The sequence below is a fragment of the Vulpes lagopus genome, chromosome 7, assembly GCF_018345385.1.
Source record: "Vulpes lagopus strain Blue_001 chromosome 7, ASM1834538v1, whole genome shotgun sequence".
Taxonomy (NCBI): Eukaryota; Metazoa; Chordata; class Mammalia; order Carnivora; family Canidae; genus Vulpes; species Vulpes lagopus.
This window is the reverse complement of record NC_054830.1, coordinates 66585609-66611269: the sequence shown is the minus strand read 5'-3', so window position 1 is coordinate 66611269 and position 25661 is coordinate 66585609. Positions and strand designations below refer to the sequence as shown.

General features: G+C 43.8%; 1 protein-coding gene across 2 annotated transcripts; it reads left to right on the top strand.

Moving 5' to 3' along the window:
* Positions 1 to 405: 405 nt before the first annotated feature.
* Positions 406 to 14312, top strand: ZNF483 (zinc finger protein 483). Of its 2 annotated transcripts, none has more exons than XM_041764203.1 (6): positions 406 to 480; positions 2103 to 2647; positions 4342 to 4430; positions 5529 to 5655; positions 6028 to 6123; positions 9091 to 14312. In XM_041764203.1, exons 2-6 carry the CDS (start codon positions 2260 to 2262, stop codon positions 10641 to 10643), a joined length of 2253 nt encoding a protein of 750 aa, XP_041620137.1. In that variant the 5' UTR covers positions 406 to 480; positions 2103 to 2259; the 3' UTR covers positions 10644 to 14312. The 2 variants fall into 2 exon arrangements, with proteins under 2 accessions (XP_041620137.1, XP_041620138.1); XM_041764204.1 differs by having other exon boundaries at positions 439 to 468.
* The last annotated feature ends 11349 nt before the right edge of the window (positions 14313 to 25661 follow it).

Here is a 25661-nt window from a genome sequence, read left to right as displayed (position 1 = left end):
CACAAATTTAGTCTGTGTTCAAATTCAAAGCGGCGTTCGTTATGGCTCGCATAGAACGCATCCCTGGTCTTCTGCAGGGGGTTTTCCAGGCTGGATTTCAGGGAAGGGCTGGATTTCAGGGAAGGGCAGGGAGAGGGGGGAGGGGGGTGGTTTGAGGTTACCAAGGAAACCCAGCATCGCACATCTGAGAACCTGAGCCGGCTCCGGGCCTCTAGGCCTCTGGCGCAGCAAGAATTCTGCGGCCGAGCCCACCGCCCTTCCCCACGGACCATGCGCAGCCCGCAGGTGGGAGCCTATGGAGAACACAGGACTCTCGCCGAGCGGGACGAGCGCATTCCGGGAGTCGTAGTTCCGCGCCCTTGCGCAGGCGCAGTGCCCCCTCCCCGCCCCCCCCGCCGGCTTGCGCGCGCAGCTCCTGCAGGACCAGTTTCTAGAAGCTCATTGCGGTGGCGTTGGTCCTGACTGCGGGTGCGGATGCAGGTAGCGGTCGTCCCGGGCCCCTGGTGTGGGGGCCTCGGCCAGGTCGCGCGGCCCCGGGGCGCACCCGGGGGGCGGGCGGGCGCGCAGGGAGCCGGGCGAGCTCACCGTGCACCCGGGGCCGCAGCCTCGGCGGGGAGGTGGGCAGGGTCCTGGATGACGGAGCTTTTCTCCATCCCCTCCCTGCGCCTACGGTCCGGCGAGTTGGGTCCGCGGACGTTTTGGGCGGGAAAATGCCTTGATGTGGGTGCAGGTGGGGGGAGCCCCGCGGTGAGTGCAGGGTGTTGAGCAGCATCCCCGGCTGCCCCCACTGGGTAGGTACAGTCGCCCCCTCCTCTCCGGGCGTGATAACCAAAACGTCTTCGGCGCCCCCCTCCCTTGAGCATCTCCACCTGCGTCACATTTTCCGCGGAGCCTCCCTGGTAGGCTCCCTGGAGACCGAGAGCAGGTCTCGGTCCCCGCGCAGCCCCAGGTGCTCAGCGCGGCGCCAGGTACGTGGTGGGCGCCTAACATTTGGCGAAGGAATAAGTGACGTCATGCATGCCTGTGTGCCGGGCTGTGTGCTGCTGGGAGGTGGGCAGTTACGGGTATAATAGTTGCAGGAGGTGGAGAGTGTGCTTTCACCTGCCGCATTGTAGCACATCTCAGGTTGTACGGTCCCTTCCTGCGTGCCGTCTGCGGGTGGGGACCCTGCCTCATCGGCCCCCGCGTGTGCCCACAGTGTCCTGATGTTCAGTTATTTGCAGAGTGGAAGAACGCGTGTAACACAGCGTAGGCTCTGTGCAGAAGAGCACTGGGGGATCAGAGGAAGCTTTGTACAAGAGGTGATGGTTGAAAGGAGTCAAGTTTTGAAAGATGAGGGAGAGTTTGGTAGGAGAGGGGAAGAACGCAGGTTCCAAGGAGAGGGAACCGCTCAGTGCAGAGGATGGAAGGGGGTGGAGGGTGTGTGGGATTGGAGAGAGACTTCTTTATGACTGTAGCATCCCTCAGAGGCAGCTAGAGCTCAAGGGGTGAGGTTCCTCTGAGCAGGGTCTCTAGATCATCAAGCATGGCCTTTGCATTTGAATTTTACCTTGGGACTGATGGGGAGTGATAGGACCCAGTTTTGCATATTAGAAAGAATCCTTAGGCTGCAGTGTGAGACTGGATCGAAGAAACCTGTGCTTAGGTGGATGAAGTGAATGGACAGGTTCTTAGGAAATAAAACTGCCAGAACTTGGTTATTGATTATGTGAGAAATTTGAGGGGCAAATATGAAATCAGGCTTCTGAGTTGGGCACCTGGGTGGGAAATGTGTGGTTCTTCACTGTGGTATGTCAGGAGCAGTTGAATAAATTTGGGACTGGATTCTCTTGGAGCAGTGACCCTTTTCTCATGCCTTTTGTTTATGAGGAGTATTTAGTCTGGAGAAATTTTTCTTGGAGGGTGTCTTTAGCTACTCATAAATAACTCCTCAGCTTTTCACCTACAAAAGAAAATTATTCCTTTTAATGTAGAGGTTGGGCAGGGTTGTTCTAGGCCTCTGGGTATGTTGATACATATCTGAACCAAACCAACAACAATGTTTTTAGGAGTAATAATTTGTTTTACTTACCTAACATCTCCTATTTTTTTTTTTTTGACAGTTTCTGCAAAACCAGAAGCTGAATGAATGCTTGGAGCCTTTGATATTTTGCTGTCTCTAGTGCCTGTTGGTGGACTGTCCTGGTATTCAACTAGAGTCTACAGGGATTGGATTCCTGCTGCTGATACACACTGCAAGCTGTAGTACCCTTGAATAAGATGACCACCATCTCTCCAGATCCTCAGACTCTGGTCTCAAGTGAACCAAATAAGGTCCTAGGGATGGAAACTCCTGGGGATCAAGAAGCTATCCCGAGAGGAGACAGTACTGACCCAGAGACTTTCAGACAGAGATTCAGGTGGTTCTGTTACTCAGAAGTGGCTGGACCCAGAAAAGCCCTAAATCAGCTCTGGGATCTCTGCATTCAGTGGCTGAGACCAGACATCCACACGAAAGAACAGATTCTAGAGCTTTTGGTGTTTGAGCAGTTCCTGACCATTTTGCCTGGGGAGATCAGGATTTGGGTAAAGTCCCAACATCCTGAGAATAGTGAGGAGGTGGTGACCCTAATAGAGGATTTGACCCAAATGCTTGAAGAGAAGGAAGGTGAGATTTATAGATGGCAGGACTAAGAGGGAGAGATCGCCTCAAGGTGTGAAAGGAAACTCCCCCAAAGAAAGCAGTTGATTGCTGAAAATGAGTCTGAGTTTGGGGTTGGGAATGGCATAGGATCAGCCCCGCCTCTTACTGTGTAATCTCAGAACCTTTTTTTTTTTTTAACCTGGTGAAATGGGGTTCCAATCTGCTTAGTTTCCTGTGAGGGTTAAACATGATAAGGTATAATCCTAATTTCTTTCCTTTCTGCCTTGAGTAAGAGGGATTCTTAGAACATAGAAGGAGATCATCTGAAATTATTTGGAGTCGCAAGCATATCAACCACTCCAGGCCTCAACTTCTGCCTCCAGTGGGCAGGAGCAAATTTCTAGGTTGGGGTGCCCATATTTGTGATGATGGAAATGGTTCTGCACTATTTTGCACTTTGTGACTAGGGCAAATAAGAAATTGAATCTTAAATAGCCATATGTGGTGATCGGCTACCCTATTGAATAGTGCAGTTCCACAGCATTAGAGGAGGAATAGTTCACTTGAATTTTTTTCACTTGTATTTTTTAAATTACATTATTATACATATACAAATGTATAGGATATAAACTGAGTTGTAACATATCATTGAAAAATATTGATACAAAGATTTGTAGGGTTGATAGCCCTTTAGGGGCATGTGGTCAACTTTGTTAAACTCCCTCTAATATGCTATAGATATTCCAAATGTGTGTAGCGTGTGAGTTACCATAAAGTTCTCAATACATATGTGGGACAGTTTGTATTCTGCAAGAAGTTCCAAGGTGGGGAAATGCATTTACCTCCGCAGAGTTAAATTGTGGTCACAAAGCTAATCGGTATGTTCAACATTTGGGTTTCCTGACTTCTCTGACTTGTCTGTCCTTGCAACATGGTGCTTCTCCAAAATTAGAGCCTCTCTGTGGAAGGCTTTGCAATAAAGAAGTTCATGAATTGATTGCTTTAGCATTCGGTAAGAACAGTTTCCTTAAAAGCGTCCCTTCTTTCTCTCTGATTACATAATTTTGCTTCTTAATTTCTGTTGGTTGTCTAATCAATAAGCTTGCCTAGAATTCTTTTCATAAGACAGTAAAGGATGATTTAAAAAGCACTTTATTATTATTGGAAGAAGAGCTGTTGACATCTCAGGGTATGTCATTTTTTTGGTATGTTCAGATTCCTCATTTCTGTCTTTAGGCAATTGCTGGTGACCTCAGAAGAGAAGTCTATTCCTGAGACCAGCTTGGTGCTTCCATTCAATAAGCGGTTCGCTGCAAGGCATTATGCTAGGCCTACGAAGAAAACAAATGAATTCATAAAGCAAATATGCTGTTTTACCTTAGTACATCCTTTGAATATTTTAAAAACCATCCTGTAAATTAAACACATTAAAACTGTAGGTGTGTGGATTGAATGAAATCACTTATGGTGAGCTTAGGAATTGAAAGGGTATTTTATGGAGCAGGGGAGAAGCTTGGATTTTTAAAAAAGTGTATCTGTGGCTTTTATCTCAGTTTTATTTATTTATTTTATTTATTTATTTTAATCTATCTCAGTTTTAGAAAGAGTGGGAAAAAATTTTTGTTTCTTCTGTACTTTTTCTCCAGAGAGACATGTATAAGAATTTCTAGTCTGAGGAATGCATCTGAAAGACTATAGTGTTCTTTTCCCCTTCCCAGATCCAGTCTCTCAAGAGTCTGTTATTTCCCAAGAGGAGAACCCTGAAGAAAATAAAATAGTTTCTGTCCTTCCGAGAACTGAGTCCCCGGTAAGCTTCCTTTCACTGGTTTTCATTCTTAAGCGAATACTTAACTGAGCTCCTACTGAGCTCCTACGGAGTGGTTTAAAGATACTAGAATAATGAAGACAGTTTCCTTCACATTCTTCACATTCTTTGAGCTCATTCTTCAGATGGTGTTTTACTTCACTTACCAGAATTTGTCATACGTCTGATTCTAAGAAAAACAAAAAATTTATTAAAATTCTACAGTTATTCTTGATAAAATTAGTCAAGTGAGAATAGAATTATATTTCCTTAATATAATAAAAAAATCCCTAGCTGAACGGTATTGGAAAAATAAAAAGCAGCTCTCACAATGCCTGTAAAGATAAAGATGTCTAATCATGCTGCAGTTGATGAGCTTTTGAATATTCTAGCCAATGCAGTAAGATAAGAAGGAAATGAGGTAAGTATTGGTATGTAAGAGACAAATGTGTGTTATTTGCAGATAAATGGTCTGTTTGGAAAACCTCTGAGAATCAACTGAACAACTACTAAAACTCATGGCAGTTGAGAAAAGGGGCTGGTTACAAATCAAAGAATAATTTGTAATTGATGAATTACAAATCAGAAAAAAAATTTTTTATTTTTTTAAAAGATTTTATTTATTTATTCATTCATGAGATACACAGAAGCAGAGACACAGGCAGAGGGAGAAACAGGCTCCCCACAGGGAGCCCCATGTGGGACTCTCTCCAGGAACCCTGGGATCAGGGCCAAAGGCAGGTGCTCAACCACTAAGCCACCCAGGAGTCCCCCAAAATTCTTTTTTTTAAAGATTTTATTTATTAGTGTGCATATGCATGGATGGGGGGCAAAGGGGAAGGAGAAGCAGGCACCCCACTGAGCAGGGAGCCCAACCCAGGGCTCAGTTCCAGAACCCTGGGATCATGACCTGAGCCAAAAACAGACGCTTTTAACGGACTGAGCCACCTAGGTGCCCCGAAAAAGAAAATCTTGTTCACGATAGTAATTCATACCTCTAGTAGACTGATACTAGCTTCCCAAAATATGTCCAGTTCCTAATCCCTGGAACCTGTGGATGTTAATCCAGTGCTGAAAGACTGTATTTCTTGTGTCTGTTAGGAATCTGTGACATTCAAGGATGTGGCAGTGAACTTTTCCAGAGGAGAGTGGAGGAGGCTGGAGCCTTTTCAGAAGGAGCTCTATAAGGAAGTGCTCCTGGAGAACTTGAAGAACCTAGAGTTTCTGGGTAAAGCTGTCTCTTAATGATCTAATGTATAAACTGTGTATCTTTTCATCCACTATTACTGAAAGATGAGTGCTATTAACTGTATTGACCAGGCATGCAGGGATAATACGACTAATCCTAAAAGTGGGTTCTGAAAATGTACTTTTCTGCAGTGTTTTTTCCAAAAAAGAGTTTCTGCTTCATTGAGCTGGAAGTGTTGAGTATCACTGTGCTGTCATCCAGGGCACACCTTCCCCAGTTCCTCCTCATATACCAGGATTGATGTCAATATTTGATAGCATCTTCTCTTGGGGAGCCGGAGGCTGTGTGTGAATGCTGGACCACCTTTGCCCTGTGCAGAAACAGTTATTTTTTATTCTTTTCTCTGAGCAGGCTTTCCAGTTTCCAAATTAGATTTGATTTCCCAGTTTAAGTGGGTTGAACTGCCGTGGCTGCTGGAAAAAGAAGTTTCAAAAGGCTCCAGATCAGGTGAGTTGGTGAAAAGCAGACAAATTAAAATAGTTGCTTCACCAAATTGTTTATGAGAAGCTTTTGAAATGCCGCGTGGGCTAGATGCTAAAACAGGAAGGTGATTAGGATATACCCCCTTGCTTCCTGGAATATTCATTTTAGTGGAGAGACCATTAGTTTACTCCTCTACTAGTTTACTACTCTACTAGTTTTCTCCTCTGAGAAGTAGATGCCAAGGCATGATTAGCTCTGCCAGGGACTTCTGGGGGGAGACTTGCCATGAATGAAAATGGGGAGGGCTCTCAGAGCATAATGTGGGTATAACACACCTGTGAATGAGATAGGGAAGGAAGGAAGGTTGGGGAGGAAGCATCTTAGACTGATGCGCAGTTTAAGAAAATTTTGGCAAGGCCAAAGAAAAGTTCCCCAGCTGGAGTGGCCCATGAGGAGTGGCCCATCAGGAGTCCTGTGTCTCACAGAAATGGGCCTGCCCAAGGGTTCCTACTCTACTTGCCATTGACGGGGAGCAGCCTGTGGGAAAGTGGCCTTGGCGTGAATGCTGGGGTGGGCATCAGAGAGCAGCCCCTGGGGCCGTTACGTGAGCACCCCAGAGCTGGAGATCAGAGAAGCGCGTTTCTGTGGACGCCAGCATACAGATACCAAAACACAAGGTGTTAGTGGGATGTGTGCTATACTAACACTTGTATGAGGGGCAGTGGGAAATGCAGGAGTGATGGCTTAATTAACACGTAAGTTGAATCTTGAAGGATAAGTGGGAATTCGTCCAGCAGACAGCATGGAGAGTGTGATCTAATTTTTGTTAAAAGGAAAACAACTTATATATACATGTATATATCTCAATATACATAGAGATTGTTTTTTTAATGTCTCAAGAACATTCATGTTAACCCTGGTTATCTTTGAAGGATTATATTTTTTCTTCATCTTTTATCTTAAAATTTAACAATAAGCATATTAAAATTTATGTTTAAAAAATAAATTATTGCTTATATATCAATACCTTACTATTTTTTTAATTTTAAAGAAAAAAATCCCTAATTTCACTTCACTCTATTCCATCTTAACCAAAGTCAACCTGTTGGCTGTTTTCAGTATAAATATGTGCCCCTCTTTCCTTGAAGCATCATGTAGATGTACAACTTGTTTAAAAAGTTATTCACAGGGACGTCTGGGTGGCTCAGCAGTTGAGCACCTGCCTTCGTTAGGCTCAGGTTGTGACCCAGGGTCCTGGTATCAAGTCCCACATCGGGCTCCCTACAAGGAGCCTACTTCTCCTTCTGCCTGTGTCTCTGCCTCTCTCTCCGTGTCTCTCATGAATACATAAATAAAATCTTTAAAAATAGGTAAATCTTTAAAATAAATAAATAAATAAATAAATAAATAAATACAGAATTATTTACAGCAGACTGGAGAAGAAGCTCTTGACAGACAAAGCAGAATCGGTAGCTATAATTTATAAAATACTTAAGCAAACGGTAAGGAGCGCAGTCTATTAAAAAAATGGGTGAAGACCTTGAGCAGATAGCTGACAAAAATAACTGACAAAACTAAAATTGCTGTAATCTTGAAATAAAAGTTCTGAGTCACTGGTCAACAATGAAATACACACTTAAAGCAGCTGTACTGAGGTCATGATCTCGAGGTCAGGAGATTGAGCCCTTCATTGGGCTCCACACATCTTGAAGTCTGCTTGAGGTTCTCTCACTTTCTCCGTCTGCCCCTCCCCTCTGCTCACACCTGCATGCGCGTGTTCTTTCTCAAATAAATAAATCTTTTAAAAATGCACCGAATTTTTAATAATGGTTAATTTCTGGGGAATTGAATTTTGGGTTTCATAGTTAACTCTTTAAAAAATAGTTTTGTGACAGTGATGGTGTGATCTCATTATGAAGAGCCAAGATGAATGACGTGGTTGTTAAGTGAGTTCAGAGTTCTGAGAAGAGTGTAAATAGAGTATGGTAGTAGAGAAGGCTAGGATTTGAACCCGAGGCCCTAGGTGTTTGTGAAGGTGCTATGGGATTGCATTTGAGGTAGAGCAGACACTGAAAGAATAGGATTAAAAACACTAGTGTGGTAGGGACAGTGAACGGATGCTTGAATAGAGTGTATCCATAAGGTTGATAGGGCCAGACCGTGGTAACCTTTGAAAGTCTAGTGTATGCAATGCTGTATGTCTGTGAGGTGATGAACATCTTCTGTAAACTTGGTGCTGTTCGGCTGCTTTGAAAAGCAGTGTGGTATAGCGATCAAAAGTAGGGGCTTTGTTGTCAGACTAGATTAAAAATCTGGCTCTGTCGCTTACAATACATGTGACTTTGGACAAGCTATTTACACTCTGTGTGCCTAGTTGTCACATCCACAAAACAGGGATGATATCAGGACCTACTTTATAGGGTTGTTAGGAAGATTAAGGGAAAATACAAATACAGTGCTTGATATGGGGCCTGGATTCAGTAAACATTTGCACTGTCATTTTTATTTGGAAAGAGAATAGATTGGATCTAGAGAGAGCAATAATGAACCTATTGCAGAAATTTGAAAGGAAGGTGAGAACTTGCATTTTAATCTAACTGTAAGGCATTAACTTTTCGTTTTCCCCAATATTTTTCTTTTTTTTAAGATTATTATTAATGAGAGACACAGAGGCAGAGACATAGGCAGAGAGAGAGAAGCAGGCTTCCCACAAGAAGCCTAATGTGGGATTTGACCCCAGGATTACAACCTGAGCCAAAGGCAGACACTCAACCAGAGCCACCCAGGCGCCTCTCCCCAGTATTTTTCTTAACCACTATACCTCGTTTCTCTCTATTACTTTTTCTTTCTCTGTTTCATAAGATTCTGAAAACCACCCAAGCCATATTCATATAATTCATAGTCCTTGCTATCTCTCTTCCTGTCTGAGTCCCAAATAGGACAGCTTCCTTTATTGCAAACAGAACACATTCTATTTGTTGTTTTTTTTAGAGTGTGAACCTGCAGGTGAATTGAAGGAATCCTTTCGAAATCAAGATGTTCTTCTGGATGAATCAACTTTAGATAAAATAATAGAAAGATGCCTAATGAGTGGTAATTATGGCTCAATGGGAGAGTCCCGGAAGCGTGGTAGTAAGGAATATTCACAACTCGCAGTCACACAAAAGAAATCTCATGGGAGAGGCAGTAAGGGTGAGGAATTTGACCCAGAAAAGAGCCCCTTTGGAAGTAATTTCAGGCAAACCTCGGACATAATTAAACATCTGAGAGTCTACTTAAGGAAGAAATCTCGGAGGTATAATGAAGGCAAGAAGCCCTTTAGTTTTCACTCAGACCTTATTCTGAACCGGAAAGAACACACTGGAGAAAAGCCACGGAAATGTAATGAAGGCAGGAAAGTCTTAGGTCACTCTTCATCCCTCACCGAACATCAGAAACATCAGAAACATCAGAAAGTACATTTTGCGGGGAAGGCTCGGAAGTGCACTAACTGTGGGATAGCCTTTACACACAGCTCATCCTTTAAGAAAAAAAAGTCCTCTATGTGTGAAAAATGTTGGAAAATTTTAAATCGAGAAACAACCTCAGATAAAGATGAGGGAGCTGAGATAGGAGAGAAAACCCATAAATGCAGTAAATGCGGAAAAGCCTTCGGCTATAGTGCCTCACTGACCAAACACCGGAGAATTCACACAGGGGAGAAACCCTACATGTGCAATGAGTGTGGAAAAGCTTTCAGTGACAGTTCATCCCTCACGCCACATCACAGAACTCATAGTGGAGAGAAACCCTACAAATGTGATGACTGTGGAAAAGCTTTCACCCTGAGTGCCCACCTCATCAAACACCAGAGAGTTCATACTGGAGAAAAACCCTATAAATGTAAAGAATGTGGGAGACCCTTCAGTGACAGTTCATCTCTTATCCAACATCAGCGAATTCATACTGGAGAAAAACCCTACACGTGTAACAACTGTGGGAAATCCTTCAGTCACAGCTCGTCCCTTTCCAAACACCAGAGGATTCATACTGGAGAGAAACCCTATAAATGTGGGGAGTGTGGAAAAGCCTTCAGACAGAATTCTTGCCTTACTCGACATCAGAGGATCCACACTGGAGAAAAACCCTACTTGTGTAACGACTGCGGGATGACCTTTAGCCATTTTACATCCGTCATTTATCACCAGAGACTTCATTCGGGAGAAAAGCCCTACAAGTGTAACCAGTGTGAGAAAGCCTTCCCTACTCACTCACTCCTCAGTCGGCATCAGAGAATTCATACTGGCGTAAAACCTTACAAATGTAAAGAATGCGGGAAATCTTTCAGTCAGAGTTCATCGCTTAATGAGCACCACCGTATTCACACCGGAGAGAAGCCCTATGAATGTAGCTACTGCGGAGCAAGCTTCAGCCGGAGCTCGATCCTGGTAGAACACCTCAAAATCCATACTGGGAGGAGAGAGTATGAATGTAATGAATGTGAAAAGACATTTAAGAGTAACTCAGGCCTCATCAGACATCGGGGATTTCACTCTGGAGAGTAATTCTTGAAATACAGGAAGGTGGGGGGTGGGGTGGGGGTGGAATCTCATCAAATGGTCCCTTATTAAAACCCTGGGGTGGAAACTACCACAGCGTCGATTAGTAGCTACAACTTTGATGGGTTGGCAGCTGGCGAAAAACACTTTCTGCCATTCACCACTCTTCAGCAGATCATAATTAAGGTTGGTAAAGTCATGTGGAAAATGAAGAAAGCAGGATGAGATGTGCAATGATTCTGAAAGGCCAAATGCAAATTTAAAAGGCAAGAGGAGGCTCACGGGACCCACCCAAGAACCTCTACTTCCGGAGCAGCGGCCTTCTTCATATAATCCTTGCTTCTAGCAAGAACTGGGCTCGAGTCATAACCTGGGTTCTGGGTTCTGTCCCCAGTCTGCCAGCCAACTCACTATATAACCTTGGGCACATCATTTGACGTTTCTAAATTTGAGTTTCTTTCCTGGTGGAATGAAGGGGGTGGGGCTCATGATTTCTAAGTTTACCTCTGATCCCCTCTGAAGCTGTGGGAATAAGCTAAACACGTTTGGTTCATTGGAAGTTTCAAGTTTCTCTAGTAGGAAAGTACTCATTTAAGATTCTGGACTTCTAGCTTAGTGAGAATGCAGTATACTCTGAATGCCTGATGCTGGAATCCCAGAATATCAACAGGAAGGAGTCGGAGGAGCTCACACGAGTGTGTCTTCAGGGAATGTTCTCACTGGACAAAGTCCCCCAACCTATTTTTCCCTCTGGGCTGTGACTGAGGGGATTAGGAATCTAGAGGACACACCTTGGAGCCATCTCAGCCATGAGGGTACCAGTCCTGGGAAAGTAGGTTGGGGGCTGGGGAGGGGGGTGGTGGGGGAGGAAACGGGTGCTGAAAGCAGAGCTATTCTGGATGGATTATCTTTTACAAAATAGAATTCTATTTTTTTAAGAGTTTGCGTATCCCAAGCACAGCCCCCCCGTAATCAGAGTGGAAACGTGTATGGTGACAAAGCTCACAAGTTAAGACTGGGCAGTTGGATATGTGTTGGTTGGTCTGCATGGTAAGGGGTGTGTGTGTGTGTAACTAGTTGTCACTATTTAAAAATTAGGAGATTTCATACCAAAAAAAAAAAAGGCTTGCCTTGAAAAATTGTAAGGGCTGACACCCCTGGCCCATATTTTTAGTGGAGTAGTCAGCTGGTTTGGGTTAACAGCTGCTACCTTTACACAGGGAATCTAATCTCCTCTTCTACTGGCCTAGTTCTCTAATTTATAGGACCTGACTTGCCCCATTTCGGAAACCTGATACTATGATCCCCTGCCATCCGGAGAGTACGCAGTCTAAGGTCTAAGGAGACTCCATTGATAATAAAAATCAGAAGACTGTACAAATCCCACAAAATTACTTTGTCAGTTAAGTGTTTTGTTGTGAAAGTAGACCTGAAAAGGAGAGTGAGCAGATATTTGTGGATTATTTCTTCTGAATCCCATTGGTAGGGTGTGAATACTTACTCTGACTGAAAAAGGAATGAAAACCCTGAGTCAGGTTTAGGTCTCAAGTCTTTGGGTTCTGGAGGTGCCATACAATATGGTACCAAAAAGTTCCTAAAGTTGAAACTTGAGGGAGCTCCTAGATAAATGAGAAGGAAAACCGAAAACTTGGGGCTTATGGAAGGGAAGAGATCGTTAATGCTGATCGGAGACTCAGCAATATTTGCTGTGATTTAATGGGTATATTTTTGCGATAATGCTTTTGGTTTCTTCCCAATACCCCAACTCCCCAACCCTCACCCCCCATCCAAAAGCTTGTGGTTCAGACACTGCTGTGTGGTAAACAGATCTGCGTAGTTACTGCTAAACGGACCAACCAGAGACATTCTAGCCATGAAAGGAATGTGGCTTATGAGAATCATTCATCCTGGTCTATGTTTTTTTCTGAGCGTATATAAACCCTGGTGGGTTTTTTTTTCCAAAAAGATACAATTTATAGAGAGAAATGTGTAAAATTCTTGAGGCATGTTCCATGATGTTTACTGATTACGTCCTCCAGCATTCATAAGAGGATGTTTTATACCAGTATCAGTTGGGTATCTGGAACATAGGGGTTTTCCTTAACAAGTCTATCTGGGTGTAAATTACCTATAAAAGTCATTTCAAGTGTACAATTCAGTGAGTGTTGGCAGATCCACTGAGTTATACAGTCATCATCATAATCCATTTTCGGAACATTTTACCACCTCAGTAAGATCCCCATTCCCACACCTAGTCTCAGGCAACCACTCACCAGTTTACACTCTTGTCTCTGTAGAGTTGCCGTTTCTGGACGTTTTATACAAATGGGATCGTATGTGGTCTTTTGTTTTTCATTTATGTATTTTCTAAATGCGTGTTGTAGCAAATCAGTCCTTTATTTTTATTATTAAATGATACCCTATTTTAGGGGTACACCATATTTTGTCCATTCACCAGTTGAAGGACATTTGGGTTGTTTACAGTTTTTGGCTGTTAAAAATAATGCTGCTTTGAACATTGACGTGTAAGTCTTTCTGTAGACACATCTTTATTTTTCTTAGGTAGACGCCTGAGTGCCTGGCTCTTATGGTAAGTTTTTGTTTAACTTTTTAAGAAATTGCCAAATTGTTTTCCAAGTGAGTACATCGTTTTTCATTCTGAACAGCGCTGTATGATCCCCTACAATCTGGGAAATACATATCTTGAAATCTAAAGAGACTCCATTGATAATAAGTAAAATTCAGGAAAAGAACATTAAAAAATCCTACAGAGTGACTTTTCAGTTCAGTTTTCTTTGTGAAATTAGACCTCAGAGGAATACAGTGTGCAGACATTAGAGGATTATTTCTGAGAATTTCATTGGCAGAGTCTAAATGATTTCTAAATGAAAAGGGTACTAAAGCCCGGAGTCCAGTTTCTCTGCATCCTTACCAGCCCTTGTTATATTGTCTTTCTCGTTAGTGTCCCAAGGGTTGAAATGGTATCTCTTTCTGGTTTTAATTTGCATTTCCCTGATGGCTAATAATGTGGAGAATCTTTTCGTGTCGTAATTTTTTTATTCTATGTAAAAGTCCTTTTTCCAGTAAACTCTCTAAGTACTAGCCACAGGAGAGCATCCTCAAACCCGGCTTCACGATATTTATTAAAAGCTCAATAACTGCTTATGTATGCTTGCCAAAAGGATATTTGATGTGGGCTATCACCTAATACTTAAATTCATTTTTTATATCCTATCAGATCATCAAGAGATTCTAAACTTCTTTTGATCCCTTACAGAATTGTTTGTATTAACCAGTATTTGACTTAATGCCGTGTATGTACATTGACAGGTGTTAAAATTAGCCCTTTAGCACATTCTACTTTAAAATGAAGACCTTGCTTTTAAAAATGTTTCTTCTTAATGAGTTTCTACTGAAGAAACTTCTTTCAGGTCACAGGACAAGATAAAGCTTCTCCTGTCAGTGAATCTACTTTTATTTTACTTATTTATGAATTCATTTTTAATGTGGTAAAACATACAAAAAATGTACATTTTAACTCTTTTGGGATTCCAGCTCTGTGGCCTGAAGTATATTCATGTTGTGTGATCATCCCTACTGTGTATCTCCAGAACTTTCTGTCATCCCAAACTAAAACTCATTAAACACTAAGCCCTCATGCTGTCCTGCCCCCCACCCCGGGAGACGACTATTCTTTCTCTTTCTCTGAACTTGAATATTCTAGGTACCTCATATGAATGGAATCATTGAATATATTTGTCCTTTTTGCGTCTGGCTTCTTTCACTTAGCAGAATGTTTTTAAGGTTCATGTTGTAGCAAAAGTCAGGATTTCATTCCTTTTTTAAGGCTAAGTAGTATTCATTGTATGCGTACACCGTGATTCGTTCGTTCATCCGTCAGCGGACATTTGGGTTATTTCCACCATCTCAGCTACTCTTAGTGGTGTAAAACAGCAAGAGTCCCTGTTTTCACTTCTTCACAGATGTTACTGGCATCTAGAATGGAGGGTTTTCCAGAAGGTTTTCCGCTTACTTTCCCAAGATCCCGTAGACAACAATATGGCAGCAATAGCCTTACGAACGTAGAAGTTGAAATCAGTCCTTGATGCAGGGGCTGCAGAGTGGATACCAGTGACGAAAACCAGTCTTGTTCATCTTCATCAGAGCCCTTGGGTGACCAGGTAAATTACTGTGAGCAGTAATATTTTGAAAGGAATTTTTTTTTTTTTTTTTTGGAGCAGTAGGTCTCCATAGCGGGCTCATGAAATTTAGTAAAAACCATGTTGTAAACAGATGTGTTGTCATCCAGGTTTTGCTCCGTGTGTAGAGCACGAGCAGAGAAGATTTGGGACAAGCCTTGAGGGCCCGGGGGTTTTCAGAGTGGTAAGTTAGCTTTGGTTGCAATTTAAAGTCACCAAGCGCATTAGTCCCCAGCAAGACAGCCTTTCCTTTGAGGCCAGGCGCTGGCGTCTCTCTGGTGAGGAAAGTCGTAGATGACGTTTTCTTACAAGGCTCTTCTGTCTACACTGAAAATCTGTTGTTTGGTGCAGCCACCTTCGCTAAGTAACTAGATCCGCTGGGTGGGTAACTTGCAGCTTCTACATCAGCACTGGTTGCTTCAGTGTTTTATGTGACGAAGGCGCCTTCTTTCCTTCAATTTCAACGAACCAACCCCTGCTCCTCACGTCTCTCCGCCTTCACAGAATTCAGGAGAGTTAGGGCCTCACTCTGGATTAGGCTTTGGCTTAAAGGGACTTTAATGATCGGTTTGATCTTCTCCCCAGACTCTCTCCCTGTCACCAGCAGGGGTGTCTTGCTTTCCTAGCATTCGTGTGTTCATTGGAGCAGCACTTTTAATTTCCTTCGGAAACGTTTCGTTCTGCGTTCACGACTTGGCTGACTCCTAGCCTCTGGCCCGTCAGCTTTTGACCTGCCTTCCTAAGACCGGTCGATTTGGGTTTTGGATTTAAGTGAGGCGTGTGACTCTTCCTTTCACTTGAACACTGGGGGGGCCATTGTCGGGTTAGGAACTGGCCTCGTTTCAGTATTGTTGTTTCTCAGGGAATAAGGACGCCCGAGGATCGAGAGCGACCCTGGAGGCGGGCTGGGGGTGTCGGTGGAGAGTCAGGACGTGCCCATTTATCCGTTAGGCTCGCTGTCTTCCGCAGTGTGCTTGGTGGTGCCCCAAGGCGCTAGTCGTAGCGTCAGGGCTCCCGGATCACAGGACACCGTAGCAGGTGGAGTGGAGGCTGAAAAGCTTGAAATCCTGTGAGAATTCCCAAAACGTGACCCACAAAGGGAGCAGATGCTGTTGGGGAAAATGATGCCAGCGGACTTGCCCAACACAAGGTTGCCACAAACCTTCAACTTGTGCGTTTGAAAAAAAAAAAAAAAGCACCACACGCACCGTATCTGTGAAGCACAAGGACAGCAGATCTGCCTCGCTCCATTTTTGCAAATGCCCCCCCGCCCCCCCCCCCCCCCCCGCCGCGTTAACGCTTAGTGGTGCGTGCCCCAGAGAGGCGGGACGGCGGGCCACGCTGTAGAAGCGCAGGCTGGGCGGGGGACCGGGGTGTGGCGCGCGGGCGGGGTGCGAGTCCCGGGGGGATGGCAGCTAGTCCCCCGCCCCGGGCCTGGTCGGTGCTGCCGGGAGGGGAAACCTCGTGGAGCGCCCGCCTTCCCGCCGCAGGTCAGGTCCCCCGGGCGGCGGAGAGCCGCGGGCGGTTGTGTGTGCACGAGCTACCTGCGAGCACGCGTGCGTGTGTGCACGCGCTACGTGAGAGGGACGCTACCTGTGAGCGCGCGTGCGTGTGTGCATGTGCTGCCTGAGAGGGACGCTACCTGTGAGCGCGCGTGCGTGTGTGCATGTGCTGCCTGAGAGGGACGCTACCTGTGAGCGCGTGCGCGAGCATGTGTACGCGCTACCGGAGAGGGACGCTGAGACACGACCTGTGAGCGCGCATACGTGTGTGCGTGTGTGCACGCGCTACCTGAGAGGGACGGACGCCACCTGTGAGCGCATGTGCGTGCGTGTGAGCACGCGCTACCTGTGAGCACGCGTGCGTGTGTGCATGTGCTACCTGAGAGAGACACTACCTGTGAGCGCGTGTGCGAGCGTGTGTGTACGCGCTACCTGAGAGGGGCGCTCGCTGAGACACTACCTGTGAGCGCGCATGCGTGGGTGCGTGTGTGCACCCGCTACCTGAGAGGGGCGCTACCTGAGAGACCTCTGCTTCCGTTGTTTTGTTCCGTGTCTTCCTCCGAGTTGTTCCTCTGACGTGGAGGAGCCGCTTGATGAAACATTCGAAGGTCTTGAAAATTCGCCGTCAGAAACCTGTAGTCCGCCGTGCGGCGCGCCGAGGGGTCTCCTTCAGGGGGCGGCGTGGACGTCCCCAAAGGCCTGCCCCAAGGAAGCCTCCCCCAAACCCGGGCCCTCGCGGGGCGCCCCCCCCCCCAGGCCGTCTGCCGCGCAGGAAGTCGCGAGTCCCTAAGCGAAGTATTTTCCAGGCTGAGAACATGCGTGGGGTCTGCCCGCCGCACCCGCTCGGGTTCTAGGGTCGTGGTTCCCGGCTGGAGAGCTCCGGTGCCTCCGCGCGCACCCGTCGGGGCTCGAGACGTGCGTAGTGTGAGGCGGCGCCAGCGAGAGCAGCCGCTCTGCAGCGGCGATTACCGGGCGCGTGGTCCCTGGTTTTCCCTGCTTCCAAGTATCTTCGTTTTCTCGCTTGATCCGCCCGCCTCACCAGAAGCTTCCTTTCGCTCTCGAAGCCTCTTCAAGACCCTCGGTTTGAAGGTTTTGTTGGGCAAGTGCGACCCCCTGGGCTTCCCAAGCTGCGTTCTCGCTTGGTTGGTTTTATTCCTTTGGCTGGGCCTTAACTTTCCTGTTTCTTCGTACACCTTGTGATTTTGTTTTCATTGAAAACTTGACATTTGAATCTTCTAGTTTGGTAGCTCTGGAGATGAGGCTTTCCCTCTCCTCAGAGTTTATGGTCTTGTTGATTTTCAGGGTGTCTCTGTGCTGGGGAGCAGTCTGTGGCGAATGCTTAGATTTTTCCAGCTCGATTTCCCTGGGCAGAGGCCGTGGTTTTCTAAATTCTCCCATACGTGAATTTTTATTTTTATTTTTTTTCAATGTCCAGAAAAACCAGGGGCTGTCCCTTAAGTCCTCTGGAAGCTACTTCAGCCGGTGGGGGTGGGAAGAGTGGCGGCTGCCTTCTGTGTCTGCTCTTCCTTCAAGATCCGAAGCAGCCACTCCCAGTCAGAACCCAGAACTCCAGCGCTTAGAGGCAAAGGTTTTATTTTATTTTATTTTATTTTTAAAGATTTCATTCATGAAAGACACACAGAGAGAGGCAGAGACACAGGCAGAGGGAGAAGCAGGCTCCACGCAGGGATTCCGACGTGGGACTCGATCCCGGGTCTCCAGGATCAAGCCGTGGGCTGAAGGTGGCGCTAAACCACTGAGCCACCCGGGGATCCCGAGGCAAAGGCTTTAATTCCTACTCTATGCTCCAGCAAGTAGACTAGGGCCGTGGGCTCCATCTGGGCGCCAGTAGAGGCTGGGTGGCTCCTGGCGGCCTGGAGGCTGACGTCTACCGCCGATCAGTCAGGGTCTTCGCTGGGATCTAGAACTCTGACTCCAGAGTAATCTCTAGATAGACACCTGCTTCCAGTACAGCTGTTGTCTAGCTGGAGAGATGGATCCTGGCGCTACTTACTCCCCCATCTTCCCTGACATCACTTCCTCCACGTCTTTGGAATTTATCTTGCTTTCTGGAAAATTTTTTCAGTTTTATCCCCTGACTCTACTACTAAATGTTTTACTGTTGTTGTCACAGTAATTCTAAGTGTATTTTCTGATTCTCTGTTCTCTTTTTATAATCTCTTTTATTTCATGGGTGATATTTTTTTTTTCCCCTCTGAGGATGCTAATACAGTGTCTTTCTGTGTTTTTCTGCTCCCTGCATTCTGTCTTTCCTTTGAGTTGTTTTTCACCTGTTTTCTCTCTTTCACATTGGAGGCTTTCCTCAAATTTCTGGCAATCTTTCTTCACTTTTAAGAACACCGCTCTAAAAAGCTGACTGGAAGGTGTTTTCATTACTGCAGCACTATTCAAGGAGCATACTGTGAGCCACATACGTAATTTCAGATTTTCTAGTAGCTACTTTTAAAAAGCAAAGCAGATGAAGTTAACAATACATTTTATTTTACCCAAGAGAGACAAAATATTATTTCAACATATTTTAACCAGTGTAAAAATTATTGGTGAGGCATTTTATGTTACATTTTGCATTGTCTTCAAAACCCAGTGTGTATTTTATAAAAGTTGTAGCAGTTCATACACTGAATTACTTGATCTATATTTAGATTTATAAAACTTAGTGTTTAAAAGTAGGTTCACATGGTTCTTCCAAACATATCTTGTTATTCTAAATATGCTTAAAGTTTTCCAGTAAGTGGACCAAATATCAAAGGAATTACTTTACTCCGATACTTGCATCCACATTGACAAAACAGTTCATCTTTCTTATTAGAAGAATTGATTTTGAAGCAAAAGCATATCATTTTGAAAACTGTTCAAGTAAATTCACTAACTCTTATGTCACCTCAGTATTATTAACAGCAAATTTGGCATAAAGTAGTGCATAAAATGGAAACAAAACTAAATTTATCCATATCAACAAACCAGTCCTTTCATTTGTCTTGTTTTGTTTTTTGTAGCTAACTTATGTAAGATGCTGCTGATTACATTTAAAATTTGTATATTGACCCAATGTTAGAAAAATGTGTACAATTATCATTTTTTATTTGTATCATGAAATATTTCAGTTTTAACTAAAGTATTTCACCTAAGTAGGTACAAGTTTTTCCTGTTCTAAGGAGCTTCAAAATTAGCATATTCATATGCAGTGTATGTTAAGGAGAATTCTTGCTCTGCCACTTTTTTCTTTGGTTTTTGAATATATGGCAGGCATTCCTTTGTTTTAAGAAAACCTTGAATTGGAATTTCTTTCTTTCTTTCTTTCTTTTTTTGAATTGGAATTTCTAGTACAGGGAATATTTGTAAAAATTCTTTTATAACTCAACCAAGGAACATTAATAAAAACACAAGATCACTAAAAAATATTATCTTCACCAGTTCCCTAACCTGGCAATGAATATTTTATAGCATTTGCACATACATACTGAAGAATTTTAACATCTGTATTCATGACTCTTTCTAGAGTCTGCTTTAGAAAACCGAACACAAATATTTTCAATAGTTACCAGACAGTGGAACAAAAGAATGAGGGAAACATCATTCTCTTGCTTTAAAATTCCAGTACTTTTGGTCTTTTGACAACATAGTTGGAGTCTTATCATAGAAACTAATTTTTCTATGTCTAGCTGAAATTCTTCCAACAGATGAGAAAATGTCAAAAACACCTGTCATGAGTTTGAGTTTTTAGGCAATGAATTGACATTTCTTCGTAAATTTGGATGTTCTTTGAAACAGAATGTACCAAAATTTTCAATGGGAACTGTCTTATATTATGTGACTCATCTAAAAGTAAATACTTGCAACTTTTCAATTTGTGAGTCAATTAATCTTTATTAGTATTAGAAACTTCTTGTATTCTATGAACAACATTGTTTAGAGGGTTAATTGAAAAGTTCGATTTTTGTAAATGTCTTCAAGTCTTATAATTTTCTAACGAAATTACCATAACTAAAATGATAATTTCATCATCTCTCCACCTAAGATTCTTTGTTATGTGTGTGTTCAAGAATTCAAGTATTGTAGAGTTGGCCAAATTTACAAGCTCAACAATGCTGTTAAATTTTTTTTTGATGGAAATTGCTCATTTCATGTGACCGTTTTGTTGGGTTTTTTTGACTGTTAGAATACTTATCGAACTAACTAGATCGTTGCTGAAAATGACAAATACTAGCTGTTGTCTTAAATATTGTCTACAGTATTGAACACTTTTGTATACAACAAACAGCTTTTTCATTTTGCTGTGCCTGCAGTAAGTTGCAATCGCCATTCATCATCGAATGTGCACTCTACCCCCGCCCCCTTTTCTCTTGATTGTACTAGTTGTAGTACTGGCTTCTGTAGTGAACTGAATTCTGCCTCAGTAATATGCCTTCGTTTAAAATTTAGATATTTTCCCGTATTTTTTTAATCTAGAAAATAATTATAATTAAAATAGCATCTCAGTTGATGATTATGATTTGCATAGGTATCACTGTAACTTGTGCTGTCTACCTTGGTATACTTGAACTTGTGCTAACCACATAAAATATCCAAGTAAACACATCGTGATGTTATCTCAGTGCATAGAAGAAAATCATCTGAACCAAATCAATCTGTTGATACTGCCTAGATTGGTGAAGTGTTTATCTGTAATACTAGAACTAATGCACGTTCCTGTACAAGCATTACAGTACAGCAACATCCTATGCGATGCAACAGTTTAAAGTGAATTGTAGTTCTATGAAAACAATAAAGTTGTGTTGAATGGGAAAATGTTGACTCTGCTTCTGTTTTTTAAATCTCAAAATGTGGCACCCTTCATGCCTGCGGTTCTCAGCAGCCTTATGTAGCTGCCACATTGGACAACACAGAGTCAGAGTAAGCAGTGCTGCTAGCCAGGGAGCCCAGCAGATCAAAGGGGGCTTAACTGAGTAACAGTTAATTTCCCAGACAGGCTTCCTGCATTTTGTTGCATTCCTGCATTTTGTTGCATTCCAACATTTTTGTAGGTATGCCATCTGGAGGCCTCAGAGGCAAAGAAAGAAGAACGAAAGCATTTTACAATGTAAATTTTACTTAAACACTAACCTGGAAACAGCTTAGAACCGTGGGTCCCCACTGGGTGCCAACGTGTCCCAGGTTACTGTAGAGAACTCGTGAGAGTTTTCCTAGGACATTTTAAATTTAGGAAAACACAGCTATTGCTAATGGGCAAAGCCCCAACTCCTATCGTTTGGGCCTATTTAGCAAATGGGACAATTAGGTATTTCTTAGCTAACTGTGCCTAGAGGCACTGTGAAAAGATGATTAGGGTGCTAAGAATGCTCTAACCAAGAAACTGGGAATGTGGCTTAGAAATCCCTTCTCTCTTCTTCCACTGGCCAGAATTGAGTTCCCCCTCATTGTGAGCATGGATTGCTCCAGCCACAACTTCTAATCACTCTGTCCTTTCCTTCCACCACCCCCTCCCCTCCACCCCACGTACCTTCTATTCCTAAGGGAGACAATCCAAAGTCTGTTGATCAGTGTTTCCACCTGGAAGTCCAGGGTCTCTGGGTTAGAAGCCTGAGAACATGGGAGCAGCAGGTTAACTTGTGGGCTTCACAGGATGATTGGGTGTTCACTGAGTTTTCATTTTGAGGACCCCAGAGTCAGTGTCATTTATCCTTGGAGCAGTGTAATTTCTCCAGAAGGATCTGTAGTTTTTCAGAGAGGGAGCTCATCTGCCAGGGGCTATACATGTGGCTGTCGTGGACGAGGTGGAAGAAAGCGTCATGGCACGATGGGAGTTGGAGTTCACCCCACCTTATACAGACTTCCACTTAACCTGTTTTCAGCCTGACCCCTCATTTCCGCCTTCCTCCAGGGCAAGGGGACCCAAGTTAACCTCTCAGGTTCCACTTGGTGAAAGACTATTTCAGTTTTCTGTGGGGGGTAATGGAGGGAAGGGTAGGAGTGCCATTGTGGGCCAAACTGCTCTTTACACATATTTTCAAGCGCTGTCTTTTTAGCTCCGCAATTTTTTCCCCACTTGCAGAGTATCTGATGCCTCCACCTCCCAAATCTTTGTAGGTGTCCTCGGTACCCTTTGAAGGAAAGCAGTTGTGCCTTTTTCCCCCTGTGCTGTCAATAAAAGTTCCTTTAAATGATAGGTGCCTTCATACAATGTTCTTTGGGGTTACATGTATTTCTTAATTTTTTATAACAGATTTACTGAGATATAATTCACATCACAAAATTTCACCTCTTTTTTTTCAGCTTTATAGAGGTAAAATCGACAACATTGTAAGACATTTAAAGCATACATAGTGGGATCCCTGGGTGGCGCAGTGGTTTAGCGCCTGCCTTTGGCGCAGGGCGTGATCCCGGAGATCCCGGAGACTTGGGATCGAATCCCACATTGGGCTCCCGGTGCATGGAGCCTGCTTCTCCCTCTGCCTGTGTCTCTGCCTCTCTGCCTGTGTCTCTGCCTCTCTCTCTGTGTGTGACTATCATAAATTAAAAAAAATAAAAAATAAAGCATACAAAGTGATGATTCGACATACATTGTGAAATGATTCCCCCCTCCATAGAGTTAACTCACACATCCTAAACTTTACATACTTACCTTTTTTTGATGGGAACATTTAAGTTCTACTAGCAAACTTTAATTATACAATACGGTGTTATCAACTATATTCATCATGTTATACACTGGGTCCTCAGAACCTTTTTTTTTTAAGGATTTTATTTATTTATTCATGAGAGAGACAGAGTGAGGCAGAGACATAGGCAGAGGGAGAAGCAGGCTCCCTCTGGAGGGCCTAATGATGCGGGACTCGATCCCAGGACCCCGGGATCACCACCTGAGCCAAAGGCAGATGCTCAACCACTGAGCCACCCAGGCGTCCCCCTCAACTTACTTATCTTATAACTGAGTTTGTATCCTTTTATCAACCTCTCCCTATTTTCCCCACCCCCAATCCCTGGCAACTAGTTTTCTACTCTGTTTCTATGAATTTGACTTTTTTCTTTCTTTTTAGATTCCACATATAAATGATACCACACCACACAGTATTTGTCTTTTTCTAACTGACTTATTTCACTTAGCATAATGTTCTTGTTTCATCCAATGTGCAAATGGCAATTTCCTTTCCTAAGGCTGAAAGATATTTGTGTGTGTTTTCTTTATCTGTTCATCCACTGATGGACGCTTAGGTTGTTTTCATACCTTGGCTATCATGAATAATGCTGCAAAATTTCATTTATTTCAATTGTACAATTTAGTGGTTTTTGCATAGTCACAAAGATGTGCAACTATCACCACTATATTTCAAGAATATTTTTCTCTCCCCCAAAATAAATTCCATACCTTGTAGCCCTCACTTCCTACTCCTCCCTGCCCCATCCATACAACCACTAATCTACTATGTCTAAATTTGCCTGTTTGTTCTGGACATTGCACATAAATAGAATCATACAGGGGCACCTGGGTGGCTCAGTGGTTGAGCATCTACCTTTGGCTCAGGCTGTGATCCCAGGGTCCTGGGATCGAGTCCCACATCAGGTTTGCTGCAGGGAGCCTGTCTCTCTGCCTCTCTCTCTCTGTCTCTCATGAATAAATAAATAAAAACAAACAAAAACACCAGAGGCACACATCTTGGGTGGGGGCACCCTCACACTTGCCTGAGTTTTATCTCACACATGTTTTACTTTCCCCATATGGAATGGGGATTCAGGAGGGCAGGAGCTTTTATTTTATTTTTTTATTTTTTTTTTATTTTTTACTTATTTATGATAGTCACACACACAGAGAGAGAGAGAGAGAGAGAGAGAGAGAGAGAGGCAGAGACACAGGCAGAGGGAGAAGCAGGCTCCATGCACCGGGAGCCCGATGTGGGATTCGATCCCGGGTCTCCAGGATCGCGCCCTGGGCCAAAGGCAGGCGCCAAACCGCTGCGCCACCCAGGGATCCCAGCTTTTATTTTTTTAATTGTATTTTTTAATAGCGGATAAATAATTTGTAATGTTTAGAATTCAAAAGGTACAAAAAGTCATATAGTATAAAGTGTCTTTCTTATCCTTGCCCTTCAGGCACTTCGCAGTTCTTTACCCTGGAGACAAATCGTATTATCAGTAGTTTATTACATCCTTCCAGAGGGTTCTCTCTCTCTCTCTCTCTCTCTCTCTCACACACACACACACACACACACACACACTCACATACTCACATACTTCTCCCATTTTTTCACTGTAGTCTGACTTAACCCCTGCTCTATTTGGAGGCAGAAATGATCAATGGAATTGACAGCTAAAATTCTGAATCTTCCTGTCCAAAAGCATGGTACCCTCCCAAATGTGCCAAGTCTTTTGTGTTCCTCAGTAATGTTTTAGTGTTTGTGGGAGAGGCTCCTGAGTGGCTCAGTGGTTGAGCTTCTGCCTTAGGCTCAGGGCATGATCCGGGGTCCTGGGATCGAGTCCCACATTGGGCTCCCCAAGGGAGCCTGCTTCTCTACCTGTGTCTCTGCCTCTCTCATGAATAAATAATAAGTCTCACACATTTTTATAGGCTTATAATCCCATGTGCTACCTTTTTGTAGCTTTTGTGTCCCTTCCTTGGTCTGTCATGTTAGACTCCACTGCGGAGGAGCAGTGTGGGCTGCCCTGAGACCCCACACATTAGCAATGTTTATTTTTCTCATGTAATAAGCAATAGGGTGGTAACCTGATGGCTTCAAATTCAGTGATTTCTGCAGGGAGGTGGCTAATACTGTGTACCTAATACAGGCCAGGCATTATGCTGGTGTTTTGTTTTGTCTTGAAGATTTATTATTTATTTTATTTTTTATTTTTTAAAACCTATTTTTTAATTTTATTTATTTATTCATGACAGAGAGAGAGAGAAAGATAGAGAGGCAGAGGGAGAAGCAGGCCCCATGCAGGGAGCCCAACGTGGGACTCGATCCCAGGTCTCCAGGATCACACCCCGGGCTAAAGGCGGCACCAAACCGCTGGGCCACCAGGGCTGCCCATTTATTTTATTTTATTATTATTTTCTTTGAGAGCTTGTGCAGTGAGGTGGAAAGGGCAGAGGGAGAGAGAATCCTCAAGCAGACTCCCTGCTGAGCTTGGACCCTGACATGGGGCTCCATCCTACAACCCTGAGATCATGACCTGAGTGGGAGTCAAGAGTTGGACACTTAATGGCAGCCCCCCAGGCACACCCATGTTGGTATTTGGAGTAAATTGTAATACGTATATAGAGCAGATGTTACTATCCTCACTTTACAGATCAGAGAAAAAAAAAA

What these genes read in the sequence shown, in the direction of transcription:
- ZNF483 (XM_041764203.1), top strand. Translation starts at nt 2,260, where the DNA reads ATGACCACCATCTCTCCAGATCCTCAGACTCTGGTCTCAAGTGAACCA. An exon ending in AATGCTTGAAGAGAAGGAAG is followed by an intron (nt 2,648 to 4,341) that starts GTGAGATTTATA and finishes TCCCCTTCCCAG; the next exon opens with ATCCAGTCTCTCAAGAGTCT. An exon ending in GAAGAACCTAGAGTTTCTGG is followed by an intron (nt 5,656 to 6,027) that starts GTAAAGCTGTCT and finishes TTCTCTGAGCAG; the next exon opens with GCTTTCCAGTTTCCAAATTA.